Source organism: Ornithorhynchus anatinus, chromosome 2, assembly GCF_004115215.2.
Source record: "Ornithorhynchus anatinus isolate Pmale09 chromosome 2, mOrnAna1.pri.v4, whole genome shotgun sequence".
NCBI classification, from domain to species: domain Eukaryota; kingdom Metazoa; phylum Chordata; class Mammalia; order Monotremata; family Ornithorhynchidae; genus Ornithorhynchus; species Ornithorhynchus anatinus.
Window position 1 is genome coordinate 104,665,054 of NC_041729.1, and position 24,464 is coordinate 104,689,517.

General features: G+C 51.2%; 1 protein-coding gene across 1 annotated transcript in view; it reads right to left on the reverse strand.

The window, feature by feature from the left end:
- NUS1 (NUS1 dehydrodolichyl diphosphate synthase subunit) overlaps positions 1–24,144 on the reverse strand; it is a 40,601-nt gene extending 16,457 nt beyond the window's left edge. The window contains exon 1 of the mRNA XM_029057449.1: positions 23,777–24,144. Coding sequence (XP_028913282.1) covers positions 23,777–24,110 — 334 coding nt within the window. The 5' untranslated portion in view covers positions 24,111–24,144. The remainder of the gene's footprint in view (positions 1–23,776) is intronic.
- Positions 24,145–24,464: the final 320 nt, after the last annotated feature.

A 24,464-nucleotide genomic window follows, 5' to 3' on the forward strand; every position in this document is an offset into this window, starting at 1 on the left:
TGAACCATGTGTTTTATGAAAAAGTGTTGAATCGTTGGTTTACCTACAACAGAGGACAGAGAAACTAATGGGACATGATAAGGCTCCCTAAAAGCACCTTTCTTATGCAACCCCAAAGTGTGAACTTACCACAACAAAAATAAACTCCAGACTATATGGTGTGGATAAGGCCTTCATACTTATTAAAAAAATTTCCTTTCCTCTACTATGTCCCAGATAGGTGGAGTAATAGAGCACGGTGGTCTTTTAAGCAACACCTGTGCTTCCTCTGTGTACTGAAAATGCTGATCTTCATTACTGAGGTGGGTCTGAAGATCACCTTGTCAAACTATAATGGAAATGAAAAACCAAATGACCACATGACTAACCCACTTCTTTCTAACATGGCATATTGTTTAGAAATCTGGGGGGAAGGGAGGGCGGGGTATCTTTTTATCACTCCAAAACAAAGGCTAATCCCAGGAATCCATCCAGGACCCCTTGCCCACATTCTGCCTCTGGCCTGGAACTCCCTCCCTTTTCATATCTGACGGACTACAACTCTCTCTTCCTTCAAAGCTTTATAAAAAATTACATCTCCTCCGAGAGGCCTTCCCCATAGCCCTCATTTCTCCTAATCTTTCTCCCCTCTGTGTCACCCTTGCACCTGGATCTGTATCCTCTATTCACCTCACAGCATAGTTGTAATTTATTTATTGAATTAATGTCTGTCTCCCCCTCTTTCTCCGGTGTGTCTTTAGGTAGTAAATCTCTTCACTGTGCCTCCGTTCCCTCATCTATAAAATGGGGACTACCTGGTCTGCTTGCCCCTTCCATCATGAATCCCATGTGGGACAGGGACGGTATCTGTCCTGATTATCTTGTATCTACCCAAGTGCTTAGTACAGTGCCTGGCATATAGTAAGGGCTTCACCAATATCAAAGGAAATACAGAGTCAGAAACGTAAAGACTCCCACAGACATTTTAGTCATCTTAGTGAAAATTCTGAATCCACGAAGCCACTGAAATAAAAAGAAACATATGAGGTCCCCAACAGAAATGTAAGGCATGGAGGAAGGATGCATTGTTTTTCCATTCTAAATCACTGGCCTTCTGGCGCTCTGACCCAATTCAGGTGTTATTGATTTCAGAAGAGAGTATCTGAAAATGAGAAATTTAATAAATTGAGGCTGCCCACCCGCACGCTACCTGGACTCCCGTTGGTCCCTTCTCCGGCCGAAATGGAGAGGAGACTCCGGCAGGTCCCGTTGGGAAAGCCCCTCCTGTGGTGTGACTGTTCGACTCGGAGTCGTGCAGAGCCTGCAACTCTGCTCCCCTAGCCCCGATGCCCTCCTACACTTGGGTTTAATTGTCATCTTTGGCTCATATCGTCACATCCTCTGCGTCGGTCGTCAACCACCTCTCCTCGACAGTATCTTTCCCAGACTGTGAGCCCCGGGGGGGGCCGGTGAACAAGTCCTTTACATCCACGCATTTATCTCCCAGCATTTAGTGTGGCGCTTTGAACACATTATGTTCAAATGTATGGTACACACTCAAGCCCTTAAAACAGTGCTCTGCACACAGTAGGTGCTCATCAAGTCCCATTGATTGATCACACACACACACACACACACACACACACACACACAAATATGGGTCCTAAGTATCCCAACTCTCCTATGAATTAACGCTTTACCGTAGCAGAAGAGTTCGCTTAACGCTAACGAAGCTTAGAGCTATGCCACTGAGAGATATCTCTCATCAGGGTTACCCAAAATGGAAAGGGCCACGCCGAAAAAGTTAATTCACCTGTGCTGGGCATAATCGGCACGGGAAAGAATCAAAAGCGGATGATCAAGTGATCAAAACGTTGATCGGCGATAAAGGCAGAGATTTAAGTGTTTACTGTGCAGAAGGCAATGGCACTTCTGCGTTTCTTACCAAGAAAATTCTGTGGAAAAAACAGAACAGAGTCGCTATGAATCGAAAACGACTCCACAGCAACTGAGAAGTATCCTAAAGAGATGCCACGGATGGGAGAAATCAGGCTACAGGCGTGCGTTTGAATGCAATGTGGGACCCCCATCCCAGTCACACTGTTCACACAAAAAACCCGTACACTCTGTTGTGATGCCGTGATTAACGTCGGCAGCATTTTCTTTGCTGTTATCTCCTTTTCTCTCATCCCCTACAGAGCTCCTGCTCCCCAACAGGCACTTCGGTCTCGACTGTAGCTCTACACAATACTGGTCTGTCCATGGTAACTGACTCCCAGTTTTCCGCAGCGCTGCAACACCGTCTAAAGTTCTGTTTTACTGTAGCCTTAAAATGTTTCCTCAAACGTTTTTACTTTCAGTTTCCCGATTTCCGTTTACCATCTGGCAACTGGTTGGGCATTCTCTATTGTCCCTTCGCACCACAGTCCTGCCCAGGATAGCTCTGCTGTGGGGAAGACGGTGGCTTCACAGCTAAGAAGGAGTGACGCTGGGTGGGTTCCAGGAAGGTGTTGTTTCTGATCCTGTCATCTGTTGTTGAGTCTGGCCTCTAATGATTCAAAGAGCTGGATGTGGGGGGGTCTAGGTTTCGAGCTACAGCTCCGGAGACGCCTGGAGCCAAACGCCTCACTGTCACCTCATTGTCTGACCGTTTCCCTAAGGAAGTGCTGGTCGTCTTGGCTTGGCTTTCTACTTCCTTGTAGTAGGAACAGAATTTATTAACTGCTTACTGGGTGCAGAGCACTATACTGAAGCTCTGGGAGCGAAAACACCTATGGGAAATTAGACCCTGTCCCCGGGGGAGCTATCATTTGCATTATTGGTCAATGTGCGGCCTAGTCATTGTATCTACTGAGCGCTTTCTGTGTCAGAACGCTATATTAAGCACTTGGAAGAGTAAAACAATAACAGACGCATTCCCCGCCCACAACGACCTTACAGTCTAGAAGGGGAGACAGACGTTAATGTAAATAAATTACAGATATGTTCCTAAAGGCAGGGAGGGGGAATGAATAGAGAGGGCAAGTCAGGGCAAAGCAGAAGGGAGTGGGAGAAGAGGAAAAAGGAGGGCTTAGTCAAGGAAGACCTCAGAGGGGAGGCGTGCCTTAAATAAGGCTCTGAAGGGTGGAAGAGCGATTGATGGCTACGAGTAGGGAGAGCATTCCAGGCCAGAGGCCTGCCACTCGGGCTCAAGCGACCCCAGTCTAAAAGGACTCTGCGTGTTAAACGCTCTTGGGGGACTTTTCACAACAGGCAGCAGTCCAACCCGCTTACTTTCGGCACCGCATTCTGGGCCCCAGGGAAAACCCGACTGGCAGTGGGGCCAGGAGGAGTGTGAGTGGTGCTGTGCAAATCACCACTGCTAGAAGCAAGCCCCGGGGGTGCAGGTTCTCTGCCTTGACTTCTCAGGCCAGGGGTGGCCTGTCATTTTCGACGGGACAGCCCGTCATCGTCACTGGAGTCGAAGGCGGTCATTGGGATGCCCATCTTCGCTCCGAATGCAAAATCCATTAGTACCTTCCACGAGCCTGTAGGCTCATCGTGTGCATGAAACTTGTCTACTAATTCTGTTGTGTTGTGCTCTCCTAAATGCTTAGCACGCTGCTTTGCACAAAGTAAGTTTTCAACCAATACCACTGATGGATTGCTTTTGAATGAGATTTTTGTGGGGTTTTTTTTTTTATGGTATCTGTTGAGTGCTTACTACATGCCAGACACTGTACTAAGCGCTGGGGTTGATACAAGCCAATCAGGTTGGACCAAGTCCACATCCCACACGGGGCTCACTGGCTTTATCCTCATTTTACAGATGAGGGTACAAAGGCACAGAAAAGTGAAGTGACTTGCCCAAGGTCACATGGCAGACAAGTGGCAGAGCTGGGATTAGAACCCAGGTCCTACTGACTCTCAGGCCCGTGCTCTATCCACTAGGCCACCCTGCCTCTCAGTGTACATGAGTTGACATCAGTGCTGGGTTCCGCCTTTCTGATGGTTTGTCTCGATTCTCTTCGGAGAAAAATTTTAGACCTTTTTGATGACAAGTAAATGGCTGAGGGATAATTGCTGGTGCCCCCTCTGCATAGTCTAAGAGGGGCAAGGGTCACCAGCTGGGTGGCCACCTGTGACAGCTCTGATTGGCAGGCCAGTGCCCCCAGCGAGTGCCCTGCCTCGCAGAGGGGCAACTTCATAGCAAAAATGGCCTCGGAACATGGGTTCTGGTCGCCTCCAGCGACCGCTGCCCTACCTTGGCCTTTCCTGAAACAGAGGGAACCGGTCGGCGCTGGGGGGGGAGGGTGGCACCTGGAGACATTCTGAAGCTGTCACACAGAAGAGCAGCGACACAAGGTGAAATCTCATAAGCTCAAATACCCTCATTATTATCTCCTGCTCCCTCTCTGGGACTTTCCCACATAATAATAATGGCACTTGTTAAGCACTTACTAATGTGCCAGTCACTGTACTAAGCACCGGGATGGACACAAGCAAATCAATTTGGGCACAGTCCTCCATGACACGGGGCTCATTGTCTTAATCCTCCTTTTACGGATGAGGTAACTGAGGCCCAGAAGTGAAATGACTTGCCCAAGATCACACAGCAGGCAAGCGGCAGAGCAAGGATTAGAACCCAGGTCCTTTAGACTCCCAGATCCGTGCTCTATCCACCAGTACCCCTCTTCTCATTGCTTCCCCACCCGCTCCACTCCCATTCTAATGATGATAATGTTGGTATTTGTTAAGCGCTTACTATGTGCAGAGCACCGTTCTAAGAGCTGGGGTAGATTCAGGGTAATCAGGTTGTCCCTCGTGAGGCTCACAATGACTCCCCATTTTACAGATGAGGTAACTGAGGCACAGAGAAGTTAAGTGACTTGCCCACAGTTACATGGCTGACAAGTGGCAGAGCCGGAATTCGAACCCATGACCCCTGACTCCCAAGCCCGGGTTCTTTCCACTGAGCCCCACTATTCCCCGTCCGCCCCATCCCAGACGGTAAATTCACTGTGGGCAGGGAATGTGTCTGTGATATTGTTGTAGTGTATTGTCCAAAACAATCAGTACAGTGCCCTACACACACTAAGCATTCAATATATATGACTGATTGATTACCCTGCCTGTCCACTTGAGAGCCTGCTTTGTTGATTCCAACTTGCAGGGAGCATCTTTTTGCTATGGAAAAACAAACAAACAAAAAATGCACATATACATCACCCCACCCTACTTCCAATATTGGGAATTGACCTCAGCAACATCCATTTCGTAGTTTTCTCGTTCACTGACTTTATCCTCCTCTCCCAGGGGCTTAGAACAGTGCTCTGCAACCAGAAGGTGCTCGACAATTACTATGCTGCTGTGTTAGGCGCTCCCAAGTGCTTAGCAGAGTACTCTAAAAAAGGTTTTCGATAAATACCACTGATTGATTGCATTTAAATGACATTTTCAGGGTTTTTTTATGGCATTTTTTAAGTGCTTACTATGCGCCAGGCAATATACTGAGCGTTGGAGTAGATGCACTGAGCCATCCCTTACATCATCTTCTTTGACCCCATTTATAAAGCTCCAAGGAATCAGCATCCTCTGCGTGATCATCTCCAGATATCAAAATTTAAATGCCAACGTCTCTCCGCCTGATGACTCTTCCATGAAGGGAGGCGGCTCTTATGGGAACAGCGCTTCACACCTGGGATGTCTTCCTCCCTCAAGGGCAGGGTTTCTCCCTAGCTCTGGCCTGACTTGGCTCAGGTGACAGTAAAATTTGTGGAGGAGAGGCCCGCCCAACAGAGAGGTCCCATGATGACAGTGATCTTCCTATGTTATAGCACTAAAATTATAACTCACATTTGAGCTTATTCTGGAAGGAAGAAAAAAGGGAGCTAGGTCTATCCAATGGAGGCAATGAGGAGGAAGATTTGCTCTGGGCCAACAGGTCCAATGGAAAGCCTCAGGCCAAAAAATCCGGTTTGAGGCTGGGGTTAGCCTTTGGGATGGAATGCCTGGAGCAAAATTCAACCCACACGTCAACTGGGGGAAGGGAGAGAGAGGGTGGTCTTCAGTCATTCTTCATTCATTCGATCATAGTTAATGAGTGCTTACTGTGTGCAGAGCACTGTACTAAGTGCTCGGGAGAGGATGATATATAACAGACACATTCCCCACCTACAACGAACTTACAGACTAGAGTCTACCGTTTTCAGAGCCTCTGTAGACCCGCCAATCTCCCTGCTTTGACTTTTAGAATGAAGAGCATCCGTTAATCTTTTCCGGGGAATAGTTAATAATCAACATCAGTGGTATTTATTGAGCACTTACTGTGTGCAGAGCGCTGTAGTAAGCACTTGAGAATGTCCAATACAGTCAGTAGACAACATGCAAACCCCGGAGGGGCCTCTGGTCTGCGGTCAATCATAGTCCGGAATGCCATAATGAGCCCCATCTCAGCAAGGGCCCCAGTATGAGGCCTCGGAAGCTGGGAGTCTCAAGAAGTACCATTTCTTGTGCCTGCCTCTAACAAAATGCCCTACAAAATGAAAAGGTTTTAAAAGGGTAAAAGCAGAAGTGGAGGACAGGCTGGAAAAGGGCCGGTTTGGATGCTACAGAAACATTCAGAAATAAGAATTCTTAATGAATGATTTATATCACTCAAATATGCAATCGCATTTATTGAGCGCTTACTATGTGCAGTTTTTATATCCACCGAACATTCCGGTCAGAAACGGTTACAGCCACCAAGTGAGCCGCAAATGGAATTCAGTTCTCCCAGGGATCAGGTCGGGTGTTAAGGCTGGCGAGGAGTGTCGCCACATCGATGACTGCCCATTGGGAGAGCAGGGTTAAAGCGCACTGGCACCTAACAGAAAACTAAATGCCATCTCTTAAAGAGAAAACATTTCTGGGGGGACAAAAAGCACCCTCTCTTTGATCCTCCCATGCGCACTCAACTATAACTTGCTTCCAACTCTTCGCTTGCCTCTTTCCCCTGGACATTCCATCTCAAATACATCTTTTTTGACCTTCAATGCCTACTTAAAAAAATGACCTTTTTCAAGAGGCCCTCCCTGAGAGGTTGCTATTATTTGCATTTGTATGCATGAGTGCTTAATTACTTAATATTTTGCCTATCACGTGTACCCGGCTATGCTCTCATTTACCTATTGGACCTTTGGTAGTTTGCGTCCACTTGTCTTTCCCATAAGACTGAAAACTCCAGGGCAAGGGACAGATGGTCCACTTTTATCTCCGTGGCCTAGCGGATAGAGCCCGGGTCTGGGAGTCAGAGGACCTGGGTTCTAATCACAGCTCCACCGCTTACCTGCTGTGTGACTCTGGGCAACTTTTCTGTGTCTCAGTTCCCCCATTTGCAAAATGGGGGTTCAATACCTGCCCTCTCTCTTACTTCCTCTGTGAGTCCCATGTGGGACCTGATTATCTACCCCAGCGCTTGGTATAATGCTGGGCACGCGCTAAGCGCTTAACAAATACCACGATTATTATGCGTCCCCAAGTGCTTAGGGTAGTGCTCTGTCCACAAGAGATGCTCAGAAAAGGTTGTCCAAGATACAGCAGGAGTGCATAACTTACCAATGTCTAAATGTATCAATCAATAGTACCGAGTGCTTACTGTGGGCAGAATACTGTACTAAGCACTTGGGAGATGGCAACCGGGTAAGTAGACAGAACCTTGCCCTCAAAGAGCTTACAATCTAAGCAGGGAAGTCAAGCGTTGAAATAAATTACAGATAGGGGAGGGCAATCGAGAATAAGGGTAAGTACCGTTAGTGCTGTGGGAGATGTGAGTACCAAAGTGTTTAAAGGGGAAGGATTCAAGTGACTAGGTGTCACAGAAGGGAGAGGAAACAGGATGGGGAGATGATAATATCAATGATGGTGATGATGGCATTTAAGCACTTACTACAGGCTAAGCACTGTTCTAAGCTCTGGGGCAGATACAAGCTAATCAGGATGGACACAGTCCCTGTCCACATGGGGCTCACAGACTTTATCCCCTTTTTACAGATGACGTAAGCAAGACTCAGAAGTGACTTGCAGGTCACCCAGCAGACACGTGGCGGAGCCGGCATTAGAACCCGGGTCCTTCTGACTTCCAGGCCCGTGCTCTATCCACTAGGCCTTGCTGCTTCCCAATATGCGATGTGAGCGATTAGGCAGGGAAGGCTTCCTGGAGCAGATATGATTTTAGTAGGTCTCCCTCCCTCTTCATGTACCAAAGAACACCACTCTCCCAACTTTCAAAACCTTATTAAAACCACATCTGCTCCAAAAGGCCTTCCCTGATTAAGCCTTCATTTCCCTTACTACCTCTCCTTTCTGCATCACCCTCGCATTTGGGTTTGGATCCTTTTTTCACCCCACCATCCGCCCCACGGTGCATATGTATATACCCGTAATTTATTTTAACGTCTGCCTCTCCAACTAGACTGTAGGCTCCTTCTGAGCAACTATTAATTTGTCCTCTCCCAGGTGCTTAACACAGTGATGTGCACACAGAATGTGCTCAGAAGACTGATTTGAAGATGGGGAGGATGGTGGTCTGTCAGATATGAAGGGGGACAGGGTTCCAGGTACGAAGGAGGGGGTAAGCAAGGGGTCGCGGTGAGAGAGACGAATGAGGTACAGGAGTAGGTCGGTATTGAGAGGGAAGTGCGAAGACTGAGTTGGAGTGGAAGAAGAAATGAGGAGAGTTAGGTACGTGGTAAGTGCTTATACGTGCCAAGCACTGTACTAAGCGCTGGGCACTGAACTGAATGCTTTAGAGTCAATGTCGAGGAGCCTCAGAGCTTGAAGTGGGCATGGGTGGGTAACGACTGTACGTTTTTGAGGAGTGGGACGAGAGGTGTAGAATGATTTTTTAAAAATATGATCCGGGCAGCACAGTGACGTTTGGATGGGAGAGACCGAAGCAAGGGAGGTCAGCATGGGAGCCAAGACGGATTATGACGAGTGCCTCAACCTAAGAGGTAATAGTTCGGATGGAAATTTTGTGCAAAATGTCTTTTAAGAAATTCAGATTTCCCATTCGTTCTATTCTCTTGTACTAGCAAATTATTCATCAACTAAATGAGTTTCACGCAGGTTCAAATACGATTCATCAGATTATACTGCATCAATTTTAAATACGAACACAACCAGTAAGAGCCCATTCAATGCAGAAAATAACACAAGTGTCCTCATTTTTCTTCCCCAGCATAGACTCAAGAGTACGGGGAAAATCTGCTGGGGTCACCCACAGCTTTAGCCTTGCTCCCGGTTACAGTGTTTTATCTCTTTTACTTCCCCACAATTCAGTCTGAGTCCCAATAAACCAAATAAGACTTTCAAAGAGATTCCATTGTTAGGGGAAGAGAAAAGGGGAGGAGGCTGATTAAAATTGGGGCTTAAGAAGCCGTTATAATGTTATCTGATTTTTGAGTTAGGTCTACCAAGAAATTACCTGGGAAGAGGAAAAAAGAAACAGTACTCTCGATAAAAGAAATAAGGACACGGGCGACCTACATATATTATCAGAACTTTAAGACCACGAACAATGTCACACTGGGTCAACGGTTCATCTAGTCCAGAGCTCCGTCTCTCACGGCTGTAGAGATTGTGTGAAGGGACAGATGCCCAGATGCATTTTTAAGGGAAAATCCCACCTTAGGCCCCCCATTCGAACTGGAGCAAACTTGCCCAGTAGAGACCAAGCTGAAAGTCTGTGCGCTACCTAACTGATTCAGTTTGTCTGGTGAAGTCAACTGGCCTCACCCATCTTTCTACTATTTCGTCTGATGGTCCACCGCAGAAGCAGCTATAATTATCATGGGAAGCAGCGTGGCTCAGTGGAAAGAGCCCGGGCTTGGGAGTCAGAGGTCATGGGTTCGAATCCCAGCTCTGCCACTTGTCAGCTGTGTGACTGTGGGCAAGTCACTTCACTTCTCTGGGCCTCAGTTCCCTCATCTGTAAAATGCGGATGAAGACTGTGAGCCTCACGTGGGACCACCTGATGACCCTGTATCTACTCCAGAGCTTAGAACAGTGCTCTCTGCACATAGTAAGCGCTTAACAAATACCAACATTATTATTACCCCCCCCTTCATTTTACAAATGAAAAAACTGAGGCAGAGAATATACTTGATTCTATTTATTGCCATTGTTCTTGTCTGTCCGTCTGCCCCGATTAGACTGTAAGCTCGTCAAAGGGCAGGGACTGTCTCTATCTGTTACCGATGTGTCCATTCCAAGCGCTCAGTGCAGTGCTCTGCACATAGTAAGCGCTCAATAAATACTACTGAATGAATGAATGAATATACAGATTTGCTCTTTGTCACTCAGCACGCCAGTGGCAGAGCTGGCCCAGAACTCAGGCCTCCTGACTCCCTGACCTCTGTTCTTTCCATTAGACCATACTGCCTCACGGGAAGACAGGACTCTCCTCCGCCCCAGAGACCACCCCAGGAAACAACGTGCCAGCCACTGTACTAAGCAATGGGACAGATACAAGCTTTATCAGGTTGGACGGTCCCTCTCCCACACGGGGCTCACCGTCTTAATTCCCATTTTTCAGACGAGGCAACCGAGGCACCGAGAAGTGAAGTGACTTGTCGAAAATCACACAGCAGTCAAGTGGAAGAGCGGGGATCAGTACCTGGGTCCTTCAAACTCGCAGGCCTGGGCTCTACCCCCCAGGTCGGGCTGGTCTCGACTTGACATCGGCAGAGCAAAGTCCTTTCAACCCTGCAGGGTTCCCAGCTCCTACCGCCCTGAGGCCACCGAGCGGGACGCGGCCCGGGGGCGAGGCAGGGCAGGGCACGATCACTGGCATCACCAGTCAGCCGGAGATTGTCAGGCTACACATCTGCTGCCTCGTCTCCAGTTTCTGGAAACCGCAACCGACTATAACAGGACTGGATTCCCTTCTATTCCCCATCTACACCCACTCCCTTGGAGAATCCGTTCATTCCCAGCTAAAACTACCACCTCTACGCGGATGATTCGCAAATCTACCTACCTCTCCAATCCTGACCTCTCTACTTCTCTGCAGTCTTGCATTTCCTCCTGCCTTCATTCATTCATTTCATTCAATAGTATTTATTGAGAGCTTACTATGTGCAGAGCACTGTACTAAGCGCTTGGAATGGACAAATCGGTAACAGACAGAGACAGTCCCTGCCCTCTGACGGCTTACAGTCTCGTCGGGGGAGACGGACAGACAAGAACAAAGGCAATGAATAGAATCGAGGGGAAGAACATCTCATTAAAACAATAGCAAATAAATAGAATCAGGGTGACGGTCATCTCATTAACAAAATAAATAGGGTGATGAAGATATATACAGCTGAGCGGACGAGTACAGTGCTGAGGGGATGGGACGGGAGAGGGGGAGATCTCTACTTGCACGTCCCATCGCATTTTCTCCTGCCTTCGGGACATCTCTCTTGTATGTCTCCCTGAACTCGTCCAAAACAGAACTCCTCATCTTTTGCACCCAAACCCTGTCCTTTCCCTTCGCTGAAGATAACACGCCTATCCTCGCCGCCTCACAAGACCATAATCTTGGCATTATCCTTGACCCACCGCTCATTCAATCCACAGATTCAACGTAGCCGATTCCCGTCGGCTTTATCTTCAGAACTTCTCTAGAATCTGCCCTTTCCTCTCCATCCAAGATGCTACCGTGTGGATCCAAGCACTTATCCAATCCCTCCCTGACGAGAGAAGCAGCGTGGCTCAGTGAAAAGAGCCCGGGCTTGGGAGTCAGAGGTCATGGGTTCGAATCCCAGCTCTGCCACTTGTCAGCTGTATGACTGTGGGCAAGTCACTTCACTTCTCGGTGCCTCAGTTACCCCAACTGTAAAATGGGGATGAAGACTGTGAGCCTCACGTGGGACAACCTGATGACCCTGTATCTACCCCAGCGCTTAGAACAGTGCTCTGCACATAGTCAGCGCTGAACAAATACCAACATTATTAATATTATTATTTTACTGCATCAGTTTCCTCGCTGACTTCCCTGCCTCCTGTCTCTCCCTCACTCCAGTCCATACATCTCTCATCTGCCTGGTTCAATTTTCTTAAAAAAAAAAAAACCCTTCAGTCCCAATTTTTCCACTCGAGAACTTTCAGTGGTTGCCCATCCACTTTCACATCCAAGAGAAACTCCTTACCACTGACTTTAAAGGACTCCTACAATCCAGCCCGCACACTTCGCTCCTTTAACAACCACCTGAGTCAGACTCTCGACCTGTCCGCCAACCCCTTGGCCACGTACTCCCCTGGAGCTCCTTCCCCCTTGGTATATGACAGACTCTCCACTCTCCTCACCTTTAAAACCCTGTTAAAATCAGAGAAACAGTTTTGGCTCGTGGATAGAGCACAGGCCTGGGAATCAGAGGGACCTAGGTTTTAATCCCAGCTCTGCCACTTCTCTGCTGTGTGACCTTGGGCCCGGCACATAACTTCTCTGGGCCTCGGTTACCACGTCTGTAAAAAAAAAAAAAATGGGGATTAAGACTGGGAGACCCACGTGGGTCTCACCCAATTTGCTTGTATCCACTCCAGCGCTTAGTACAGTTCTTGGCCCACACTAAGCGCTTAATGTCATTATTACTGTCACCTACAGGAGGTCTTTCCTGACTAAACCCCCATTTCCCTTACTCCCTTTCCCTTCTGTGTTGCCGTTTCATATAGATCTGCAACTGTTAGGCACCCGACAGCCACCTTGCCTTCACGGTACTTAGGGATATAACCGTAATTTATTTTAATGTCTACCATCCGCTCCGTCAATGAAGCATATTCACTGAATGCTTACTATTCATTCAATAGTATTTATTGAGCGCTTACTATGTGCAGAGCACTGTACTAAGCGCTTGGGATGAACAAGTCGGTAACAGATAGAGACAGTCCCTGCCGTCTGACGGGCTTACAGTCTAATCACGGGCTTACAGTCTACTATGTGCAGAGCACTGCATTAAGCGCTTGATAGGGCATAACAGAATTAGCAGACATGTTCCCTGTCCACGAGTTACAGTCTGGCAGAGGGTGGGGGAGCCCATTCATTCATTCATTCATTCAATAGTAGTTATTGAGAGCTTACTATGTGCAGAGCACTGTACTAAGCCCCTGGAATATACAATTCGGCAACAGATAGAGACAGTCCCTGCCCACTGTCGGGTTTACAGTCTATTCGGGGAGCTCATCTGTAAGACTGTAAGCTCCTTGTGGGCAGGGAATATGTCTATTATTGTACTCTAACTACTGTGCTCTGCACACAGTAAGCGCTCGATAAACACGGTCGAATGAGTGACCTCTTTCAAAAGGCTCTCTCTGATGGGTTGCTGTCACCTGCATTTCTACGTATGAGTACTTTATTACTTAATTTTTTGTTTATCACGCTCTCACCTATCTACTGTATATTCGGTAGTTTGTGTCCACTTGTCTTCCCCAAAGGACTGACAGCTCCAGGGCAAGGGACAGGTCATCTACTTTTATCTTCGTCGCCTGGTGGGTGAATAAGCACCAGTCAATCATATTTATCGAGGACTTACTGTGTGCACAGCCTGGCTCCTCCACCACTTCAGAATACTCTACTATTACCGTACAGTGCCCTGCACACAGTAAACGCTCAATAAATACGATTGAATGAATGAATTGCCATACGCCTCCCACCTCTCTTCCCTTTTTGTGCGAGAGGTTAGGGCCGCCCTCACAGCCCAAGTTTCCCCAGCCAAGAAAAGCAGCTTTCGGGCGACGCAAGCCCCACGGAACCCCGGGGGAACTCGGGAACGGGCAAGGAATGGAAGAATGGGGGCTCTAATCCAGCGCTGCTGCTTTAAGTAAGGTCAGAACAACTCCTCCTGTCTCCAGATTCTAACTTTCCATTTGTAAACTGGGGAGAAGAGGGTCTGGGTAGTGTTTTGTACACAACGAAGGCTGCTGCTCAGTTAGTACAGCCAACAAACACAGGGTGATTTTAATCCTTGGAAACAGCCACAGCCTACCCCCCCCCCCATGCCCCACCCCCAAATTCTGCTGCAACCGTGCAGGGAAGCCCTGTTTCTCAATGAAAGTATGCCTCTTCAAGCACTGAAGTGTCGCCAACTGCCAGGGTGCTCAAAATCGTATCTGGAGAAACACTGAGCCATTTTGGGCCACGTTTTCCCCTCCCTGTAGTTTTGCTTCCTGTGCGGTGTCAACACAAACAATGAAAGTCTGTTCATAAACTGAGACCGATTTTCCACTGAGCAAAAGGTACCGGGAAGATGACGAAAGATGCCAAGAGGGTGAGCCAGAGGCGACGGAGATAAGAAAGTCCTCCTCCCGATGGACATCACTACCTGACTTGTTTCCTCAGTCAGTCAGATCACTAGCAGTAGAATTATCCTGAATATACAGGGAAACAGTGAGGCCTAATGGAAACAGGACAGGGCTGGGGAGTCATGAGGACCTGTGTTCTAATCCTGGCTCTGCCAACTGCTTTCTGTGTGACCTTGGGCGAGCCACTGAACTCTGTGCCTCAGTTTCCTCATCTGTTAAACGGGGAGTAAACCCTCCTGCCTCCTACTAGACTATGAGCCCCATTATGGGACAGGGACCTTGTCCAATCTGATTATCCTGAACCTACACCAGTTCCTGTCACCCGGTGAGCACTTTACGAATACCATAAAAAATATACCCCTTCCACGGATGCTTCGTCCTCTCTCTCCAAGTTTCATTTCCAAGTCTGGTGCCACGGACTTTTCCATCAGCCCTTGACTGAAATTCTGTTTGCCAACGGGATTCCGTGGCACCGTACCAAAGCAAACACGGCTCAACTTCTTTAAATATTATTTAAGCGCTCACGATGTGCCAGGAACCGTCGTAAGCACTGGGGTAGGCACACGCTAATCAGGAGGGACACGGTCCGTAACCCACAGGGGGCTCACAGTCTTAATCCCCATTTTACAGATGAGATGAGGCACAGAGAGGCGAAGTGACTCGCCCACAGATCAGACACAAGTGGTGGGGCCGGGATTAGAATCCAGGTCCTTCTGACTCCCAGGCCCACGCTCTATCCACTGGGTCACGCTGGATGCCTCCATTGGAAACTTATGCGCGTCCCGTCCCATTCCTCCCTCCCACCTTAGGGACTCTGATGCACAGACATTACATTGCGATACATAGACTGCAAGCTCCTTGGGAACCGGGAATGTGTCCTCCAACTCTGTTGTATTCTACTCTCCCAACCACTTACTACGGTGCTCCTATCAAGTGCTCGACAAATACCACGGATGATGAGGATGACATCTGAGGAAGCAGTGGATTAAATTCGGTTTACTGCACAGTCTTCTGGATTAGCTCTCTGTAGGGGAGACCTGATCCTGAAGATTATCTTCTAAAACACAATCAATCAATGGTACTCATTGAGTGCTTCTTGCAGGCAGAGTATCTTAATTATTCCTGTGGACTCCCAGTGCCCACAGCACACGCTGTTGGAGACAGGAGATAGCTGTCAGAGAGATCCTACTTGTGAATAATAATAGGAATAACGTTGGTATTTGTTAAGCGCTTACTATGTGCAGAGCACTGTTCTAAGCGCTGGGGGAGATACAGGGTAATCAGGTCGCCCCACGTGAGGCTCACGGTTCATCCCCATTTTACAGATGAGGTCACTGAGGCACAGAGAAGCCCACGGTCACACAGCTGCCAAGGGGCAGAGCCGGCATTCGAACCCATGGCCTCTGACTCCCAAGCCCAGCCTCTTTCCACCGAGCCACGCTGCACTCCTCCCATCTGTCGGATTCAGCTTTAAATATTGTGATTTATGAAGTGTCCTAGTTTATCAGCTCTTCCCCCTCTGAAATCATTCAGAAGTTTACAAAGGAAAAAATGTTTTCCAATTCCAGCGGGAAGAGGTTTCCTCAACGTTTTACAGCTATTTTTTTTTTTTGTTAACTCCTCAGCAGCAGGGCTGATTCCAAATGCAGAGATGAGCCACAAAACCTTTACAACTCTTGTTGTGGGTGTGTCTTATTTCATTCGTTCATTCATTCACTCATATTTACTGAATGCTGTGAGCAGTGCACTGTACTGAGCGCTTGGAGAGTACAATTCAACCATCTTATTTCTTTTACGATGCAGCTTGGAGGGTGGAGAAGAGACCCCCTTCCTGAGAAAGTGCTATACTCTCTTCACAAAAACTTGCTCGATCTTTGATTAACTACTTGAGTAACTTGAGTGCGACGCTTTAGACACAACGAGGTTTTTCTTGTCTTCATTTTGGGGGCGGATCGAGCCATCCCATTCAAAACTAAAGATGTTCTCATAAATGCAACTTAACTGAGGGTTGCGATGCCCTCGGAGCCTAACGGCCCTCTTCTAGGCAGCTTTCTGGGCAGCCGATCAATCAATCCACGGTATGTGAAGGGCAAAGTCTGAATACAATCTAACCGGATCGAAATGACAGCGGGATGGTATCTACCATTTGTACGTGTACAAGTTTCTACATCCTCCATGAGATTTTCTAATGCAAATCAGCAATAAGGAAGAGACGGAAGTAGATTTTAAACTGGAAAGTAATTGTAATGGCATTTATTGAGCGCTTGCTATGTGCAGAGCACTGTACTAAGCGCTTGGAATGTACAATTCGGCCATTGATCCCTGCCCAATAACGGGCTGAAAGGGCTTACTCTGCGCCAGGCACTGTTCCAAGCGCCCGGGGGGGGGGGGGGGGGTGGGTACGAGCAAATCGAGTGGGACGTGGTCCCTGTCCCGCATGGGGCTCTTAGTCTTAATCCCCATTTTACAGCTGAGGTAACCGAGGCACAGAGAAATTAGGTGACTTGCCCAAGGGCACGCAGCAGACACGTGGCGGAGCCGGGATTAGAACTCAAATCCTTCTGACTCCCTGGCCAGAGTATCAGAGGCTTCCAGACTTTCCCGATCTAAAAAAAAAAAAATCAACCTGCAGTACAGTTCTCTGTTGAATGGAAGAAATAATGTCACATCGCCTTTAGAAAGAGGTGACGGCAGCAGAGATAGAACAGCCTCCATTTTCTTCCCCCCCCAAAACGGTAGCACGGGAAAACTGTTCAAAATGACATCTAAAATTACTCCCAATCATTTTAAAGTCCATTCAAAGACCGGCACCCTCTCCCCAGTTATTGTCCAGCTGCCTGTAAACTAAGTGGATTAAGGGAATTCTTGAGTCCATTAAAAACCCACGTATACCATACCTGATTCTATTTATCTTGACTCTATTTATTGCTATTGTTCTCGTCTGTCCGTCTCCCCCGATTAGACTGTGAACCCGTCAAAGGGCAGGGACCGTCTCTATCTGTTACCGATTTGTCCATTCCAAGCGCTTAGTACAGTGCTCCGCGCATAGTAAGCGCTCAATAAATACTATTGAATGAATGAATATGAGTGGCAGTCGTGGTTTAGTGGACGGAACGGGCCTGGGGGTCAGAAGGACCTGGGTTCTAATCCCAGCACCGCCACACATCTGCCGTGTGCCCCTGGGCAAGTCGCTTAACTTCTCTAGGCCTCAGTTCCCTCATCTGTACAATGGCTATCAAGAGTGTGAGCCCTGTGCGGGACAGGGGCTGCGTACAATCGGACTTCCTCCTATCTACGCCAGTGCTTGGCACACAGCAAGTACCATAATTATCATCATCATCATCATCATCTGAATATCAGAGGACGATGGGAGTCGCCCTTCAAGAATAAGGGACCATTCATTCAATCGATCGTATTTATTGAGCGCTTACTGGGTGCAGAGCACTGTAACTCGGCGCTTGGAAAGTACACTTTGGCGATAGAGACGATCCCTACCCACCAAGGGGCTCGCCTGAGCCTTAGTCCTGAGCCTTGAGGACCCAGAACTTGCAAGCGCTTAGTACGGTGCTCTGCACACAGTCGGCGCTCAATAAATACGACTGAATGGATGCAAGGCGAAACTGATGAGCGCCATAGAGGTCTGGGTAACGTTAGACGCGCTCTTCATTTTAACGCAGCTTGGCTCAGTGGAAGGAGCCCGGGCTTGGGAGTCGGAGGTCATGGGTTCGAATCCCGGGCTCTGCCACTTGTCCGCTGTGTGGCTGTGGGCCAGTCGCTTCACACTTCTCTGTGCCTCAGTTCCCTCATCTGTAAACTGGGGATGAAGCCTGTGAGCCTCACGTGGGACCACCAGATGCCCCTGGATCTCCCCCAGCACTTAGAGAACAGTGCTCTGCACAGAGTGAGCGCTTAACAGATACCAACATTATCATCATTACCTACAGTCTACATTTACAGCGTGCGCACCCAGGCCATGTCGGGTAGCCAATTTCTCAGAGGCAACAGAGACCCCCACCTGCCCTACCAGGCGAGAATCTTCTCGAGATCAGGCGGGCTTTATTTTCGGACGGTCGGAAGAAGTTATTTCTGCCTGATGCCTCAGACCTGCCTCTCCTCCTCCTTTCCTAGAGGAAAGCCGTCTGTCTGACGCACGGTCACGGGCTCTCTAGTAATCCCGTCCGGGGCTGGGGGGGGGGGGGGGGGTTCAGCGGTTTCTCCGGGACGCGGCTCAACAAAGCCTGTTAAAATCTAACCGGCCCGGCCCGGGGTCATCAGGGAACAGCGTTAGAACCCCTCCCCTTCAGCTCCTCATCCTAACGCTGTGCCGCACCGTACCCTGGTCGGGGGGAGCGGCGTGGCACAGCGGACAGACCACGGGCCTGGGAGCCGGGAGGTCGGGGGTTTTCTGTTTCTGGCCCCGCCACGAGTCTGCTGGGTGACCCCGGGCAAGCCGTTTCACGTCTCTGGGCCTCCGTTATCTCCACCGTAAAACACGGATTGAGACCGTGAGCCCCACACGGGACAGGGACTGCCCCCGACCCCATCTGTTTTATCCGCCCCGCGCTCGGTACGGTGCACGGCACCTAAGAGGCCTAGCGAAAACCGTGTAAGTGTCGTTATTACCCTGAACGGTTTCTTCTCTCTGCCGAGCCTGATGTGTACAGAGAAGCAGCTGGGCTCAGTGGAAAGCGCCTCGGGGGTCAGGGGTCGTGGGTTCGAATCCCGGCTCTGCCGCTTGCCAGCGGTGCGACTTCAGGCAAGTCCCTTCACTTCTCTGGGCCTCGGTGACCTCATCTGTAAAACGGGGGTTAACCGGGAGCCTCACACGGGGCAACCTGATGGCCCTGTGTCTATCCCAGCGCTTAGAACGGTGCTCCGCACATAGTGAGCGCTTAACAGATACCCACATTATCAGTAGAACGAACAGCAGCTCTGGACTAGTTCTATATATTCATGTTTTCTCCCTTGAATGAACTGGCTTGGCACCCCGATCTCTAGAACCAGCTCAGGAAGTTCGTTGTGGGAAGGGGATGTGCCCGTTTATTGCTCTGCCGCACCCTCCCAAGCGTCCGGCACAGTGCCCTGCGCACCCCGAGCGCTCGATACAGCCGAATCAAAGGCTGAGGGACCGAGAACACGGCATCGACCCGGCGGGACGGCGAACGACCCCACCGTGACTCGTCCGACTAGTGGCGTGACTCGCCGCGGGGCGGGGCGGGGCGGGGCCGAGCCTTCCTTCTTTGGGCAAGCCCGTGCTCCGCATTCCTCGCCTCTAGCCTCACCCCCTTCCTCCTCGCGCCCCTCCCTGCCCGCCACTGGCAAGGAAGAGGAGGCCGCCCCCTCTGCACTTCCTCCCCCGCGACTTCGGTCGCCCCTTTTCTGCCGCACCCCTCCCCTGCAGCCCCCCACGCCCCGGCTGATGCGACTAACGGGCACCTGTCCTCGCGCTCAGCGCGGCGCTTCGGCTGTTCGTGCTCACGGAGTAGCGGAGAAAGCAGCCGATGGAGCCCGCGCCCTGGAGCCGGAAGGTGGTGGGGTCTGATCCCGGCTCCCCCACTTCTCCGCTCTGACCCTGGGCCAGTCGCTTCCCTTCTCTGTGCCTCGGTTTCCTCATCTGCAGGATGGGGATCGAGGCGGCGAGCCCCACGCGGGACCGGGGGCCGAGTCCCACCCCATTTGCTGGTAGCCGCCCCCGCGCTTCGTGCCGAGCCCGGCGCCCAATAAGCACTTGAAAAATACCACGGTTGATGACGATCACTGAGCTCTCGCTGTGAACTAAGCGTTTGGGAGAGTCCAAAGTATAGACGCATTCCCCGTCCACAGTCAACTTACAGATAACCCATCCGGTCACTCAACTGTGTTTACTGAGCACTCCCCGTGTGCGGAGCACTGTACTGAGCACTTGGAGCGGTACCATCTGACACTCCAACAGGCACACTGCCTGTCCACAGTCAACTTACAGATACCCATTCATTCAACCGTATTTCCTGAGCTCTTCCTGTGTGCGGGGCACTGTACTGAGCGCTCCGGAGAGTACGCTACAACAACAAGCAGACACATTCCCTGCCCACCACGACCTTACAAATACCCAGTACCCATTCATGCATATTTACTGAGTACTGCGCGCGGAGCCCTGTACTAAGCACTTGGGAGAGGACGATACAACCGCGGACGCATTCCCCGCCCACAGCGACCGAAAGACGCCCATTCATTCGGTCCGTCGGATTTCCTGAGCTCTCCCTGCGTGCGGAGCACTGTACTGAGCGCGTCGGTGACCTGACCAATACCCTCTCGTTCGAAGCTACCGAGCGCTTCCTGTGCGCGGAGCACTGCACTAGGCACTTGGGAGAGGACGATACAACATCACAATCCCTGCCCACAGTGACCTTACGTATCCCCCTTCGTTCATTCCTACTTATTGAGCACTTCCTGCGCGTGGAGCACTGCACAAAACGCTCGGGAGAACCCCAGCAATAATAACGTTGGCATTTGTTAAGCGCTTACTCTGTGCCGAGCACTGTTCTAAGCGCCGGGGGAGATCCGGGGTCATCAGGTCGTCCCACGTGAGGCTCACAGTTAATCCCCATTTTACAGATGAGGGAACCGAGGCACAGAGAAGTGAAGTGACTCGCCCACAGCCACCCAGCGGACCAGCGGCAGAGCCGCGAGTCGAACTCATGACCTCTGACTCCGAAGCCCAGGCCCTCTTCCACTGAGCCACGCTGCTTACCAGACGAAACGGACACGTTCCCTGCCCGCAGCGACTTTACGGATATCCGTTCAGTCCCGCCTATGTACCGAGCGCTTCCTGGGTGCGGAACACTGTCCTAAGCGCTTGGGAGGGTACACGCCAATATAACGGGCCCCTTCCCGGCCCACGGCGACCTCACAGCGTGGCTTAGTGGCAAGGGCCCGGGGTTGGGAGTCGGAGGTCACGGGTTCTAATCCCGGCTCCGCCACCGGTCAGCCGTGCGGCTCTGGGCAAGTCACTTCACTTCTCTAGGCCTCAGTGACCTCCTCCGTAAAATGGGGACGAAGCCTGCGAGCCCCACGTGGGACCACCTGATTGCCTTGTACCCACCCCAGCGTTTCCAACAGGGCTAAGGTGATCAGGTGTCCCACGTGGGGCTCGCAGTCTTCACCCCCACCTGACAGAGGAGGTCGCGGAGAGAATAATAATAATAACGAATGATATTGGTGTCTCAGCGCTCGTTATTTGCCGAGCACTGTTCTAAAATCGAGTGACAAATGATAGTCATTCAAGCACTCCTTCAATCGTTTTGATTGCGCGCTGCCTGCGGGCAGAACCCTGTCCTCAGCGTTTGGAAAGGACAACTGAGAGACAATCCCTGCCCAACAACGGGCTCACCGTCCAGAAGCGGGGAGACGGACAGCCGAACCCAAGTAGACGGGCATCGACGGCATCCACAGGGATCGACGGAACCACAGATCAATGCACATCATTAATAAGACGGCGTAATCATCATTCGTTCACTCCAGGGTATGTATGGGGCGCTTACTGTGTGCAGAACATTCATTCGTTCACCCACTCGATGGTACGTATTGAGGGCTGACTAGGTGCAGAGCGCTGTCCTGGGCCCTTGGAAAGTACAACTGGGCAACGGAGAGAGAATCCCTGCCCCACGACCGGGCTCACGGTTTGAGATCGCATGTACTGAGCGCTGACTGTGTGCGGAGCCCCCTCCTAAGCGCTTGGAAAGTACAGTTTGGCCGCAAAGAGAGACCCTCCCTGCCCCACGACGGGCTCGCAGTCCAGAACGGGGGGGCGGAGACGGACGACGGAACACAAGTAGAAAGGCGTCACGACCATCAAAATTGATCAACAGAACCACAGAGAGAGACGTGTAATGAAGAGAGTGATGACTAATATTCGTTCACTCATTCCGTGGCATGTACTGAGCGCTGGGTGTGGAGCATTCACTCATTCAACAGCATGTCCTGAGCGCTGACTCTGTGCACAGCACTCATTCACTCAGTGGCATGGACTGAGTGCTGTGTGCAGAGCGTTCATTCAATAGCCCATCCTGAGCTCTGTGTGCGGACCATTCACTCATTCAACGGCATGTCCTGAGCGCCGTGTGCGGATCATTCATTCATTCAGCGGCATGTCCTGAGCGCTAACAGCACGCGGACCATTCATTCATTCATTCATTCAACAGCACGTCCTGAGTGCTGTGGGCAGAGCATTCATTCATTCAACGTGTCCTGAGCGCTGACTGTGTGCACAGCATTTCTTCATTCAACAGCAGGTCCTGAGCGCTGACTGTGTGCAGATCCTTCATTCAATAGCATGTACTGAGCGCCGTGTGCAGATCACTCATTCATTCAGCAGCAGGTGCTGAGCGCTAACAGTGTGCGGATCATTCATTCATTCAGCAGCAGGTCCTGAGCGCTAACAGTGTGCAGGCCATTCATTCATTCAGCAGCATGTCCTGAGCGCCGGGTGCAGACCATTCATTCATTCAGCAGCGGGTCCTGAGCGCCGTGTGCGGATCATTCGTTCATTTAGCAGCAGGTCCTGAGCGCCAACAGTGTGCAGGCCATTCATTCATTCGACAGCACGTCCTGAGCGCCGTGTGCGGATCATTCATTCATTCAGCAGCAGGTGCTGAGCGCTAACAGTGTGCGGATCATTCATTCATTCAGCAGCAGGTCCTGAGCGCTAACAGTGTGCAGGGCATTCATTCATTCAGCAGCATGTCCTGAGCGCCGGGTGCAGACCATTCATTCATTCAGCAGCGGGTCCTGAGCGCCGTGTGCGGATCATTCATTCATTGAGCAGCAGGTCCTGAGCGCCAACAGTGTGCAGGCCATTCATTCATTCAGCAGCAGGTCCTGAGCGCCGTGTGCGGATCATTCATTCATTCAGCAGCAGGTCCTGAGCGCCAACAGCGTGCAGGCCATTCATTCATTCAACAGCAGGTCCTGAGTGCCAACAGTGTGCAGACCATTCATTCATTCAACAGCAGGTCCTGAGCGCCGGGTGCAGACCATTCATTCATTCAGCAGCAGGCCCTGCGCGCCGTGTGCGGATCATTCATTCATTTAGCAGCATGTACTGAGTGCCAACAGTGTGCAGACCATTCATTCATTCAGCAGCAGGCCCTGCGCGCCGTGTGCGGATCATTCATTCATTCAACGGCAGGTCCTGAGCGCCAACAGTGTGCAGACCATTCATTCATCCCTTCAGCAGCAGGCCCTGCGCGCCGGGTGCGGATCATTCATTCATTTAGCAGCATGTACTGAGCGCCAACAGCGTGCAGACCATTCATTCATCCCACGGCAGGTCCTGAGCGCCGGGTGCGGATCATTCATTCATTTAGCAGCATGTACTGAGCGCCAACAGTGTGCAGACCATTCATTCATTCATTCAGCAGCAGGCCCTGCGCGCCGGGTGCGGATCATTCATTCATCCCTGCCCCCCCCCCCCGCTCCCTCCCTCCCTCCCCCCCTCCCCCGGGCCGCCCCTCACCGTGGTGGTCGTAGACGCTGACGTAGGAGATGCCCACGGCGAGGCACCAGACGACGAGGCCGGCCAGGTCGGGGCAGCTGGGCTCCTCGTCGGCCACCAGCAGGCCCACGTGGGCGGGCAGCCGGGCCGGGGGCGACGCCGCCGCCGCCGCCGCCGCCGAGGAGAGGGAGAGCAGGGCCGGGGCCCGGCGGCGGCCCAGCCGCCTGAGAGCGGGCGTCCTGAGGGCGGGCGTCCTGAGGGCGGGCGCGGGCGCGCGGAGCCACCCCCGCAGCGCGCGGGACAGGCCCAGCAGCGCGCGCAACAACCGCCACGCCAGCGCCGACGGGCCCGTCATGCTCCGCGCCGCCCCGACCCGGCCTCGCGCCGCCCCGGCCGCCCGCCCCGGGACCCCTCCCTCCCTCCCTCCCTCCTGCCCCGGCACGCGCGCGCGCCCCCTCTCACTTCCGGACGGCCCCCGCACGCCGCCGCCCCCTGCCGGGCGGAGGACCGAACTGCAGGGCGGCCGAGGGAGGGAAGGAAGGGAGGGAGGGAGGGAGGGAGGGAGGCGTCACCCGGGGGACCGCGCATTCCTTCTTCCCTCCCTGCCCTCGTCGGCCTGCTCATTCGCTCGTCCCGTCCCTCGGCCATCGCTTCGTTCCTTCAGTCGTCCCTCCCCGCATCCGGCTCTTCGTTCATTCATTCGTCCCCT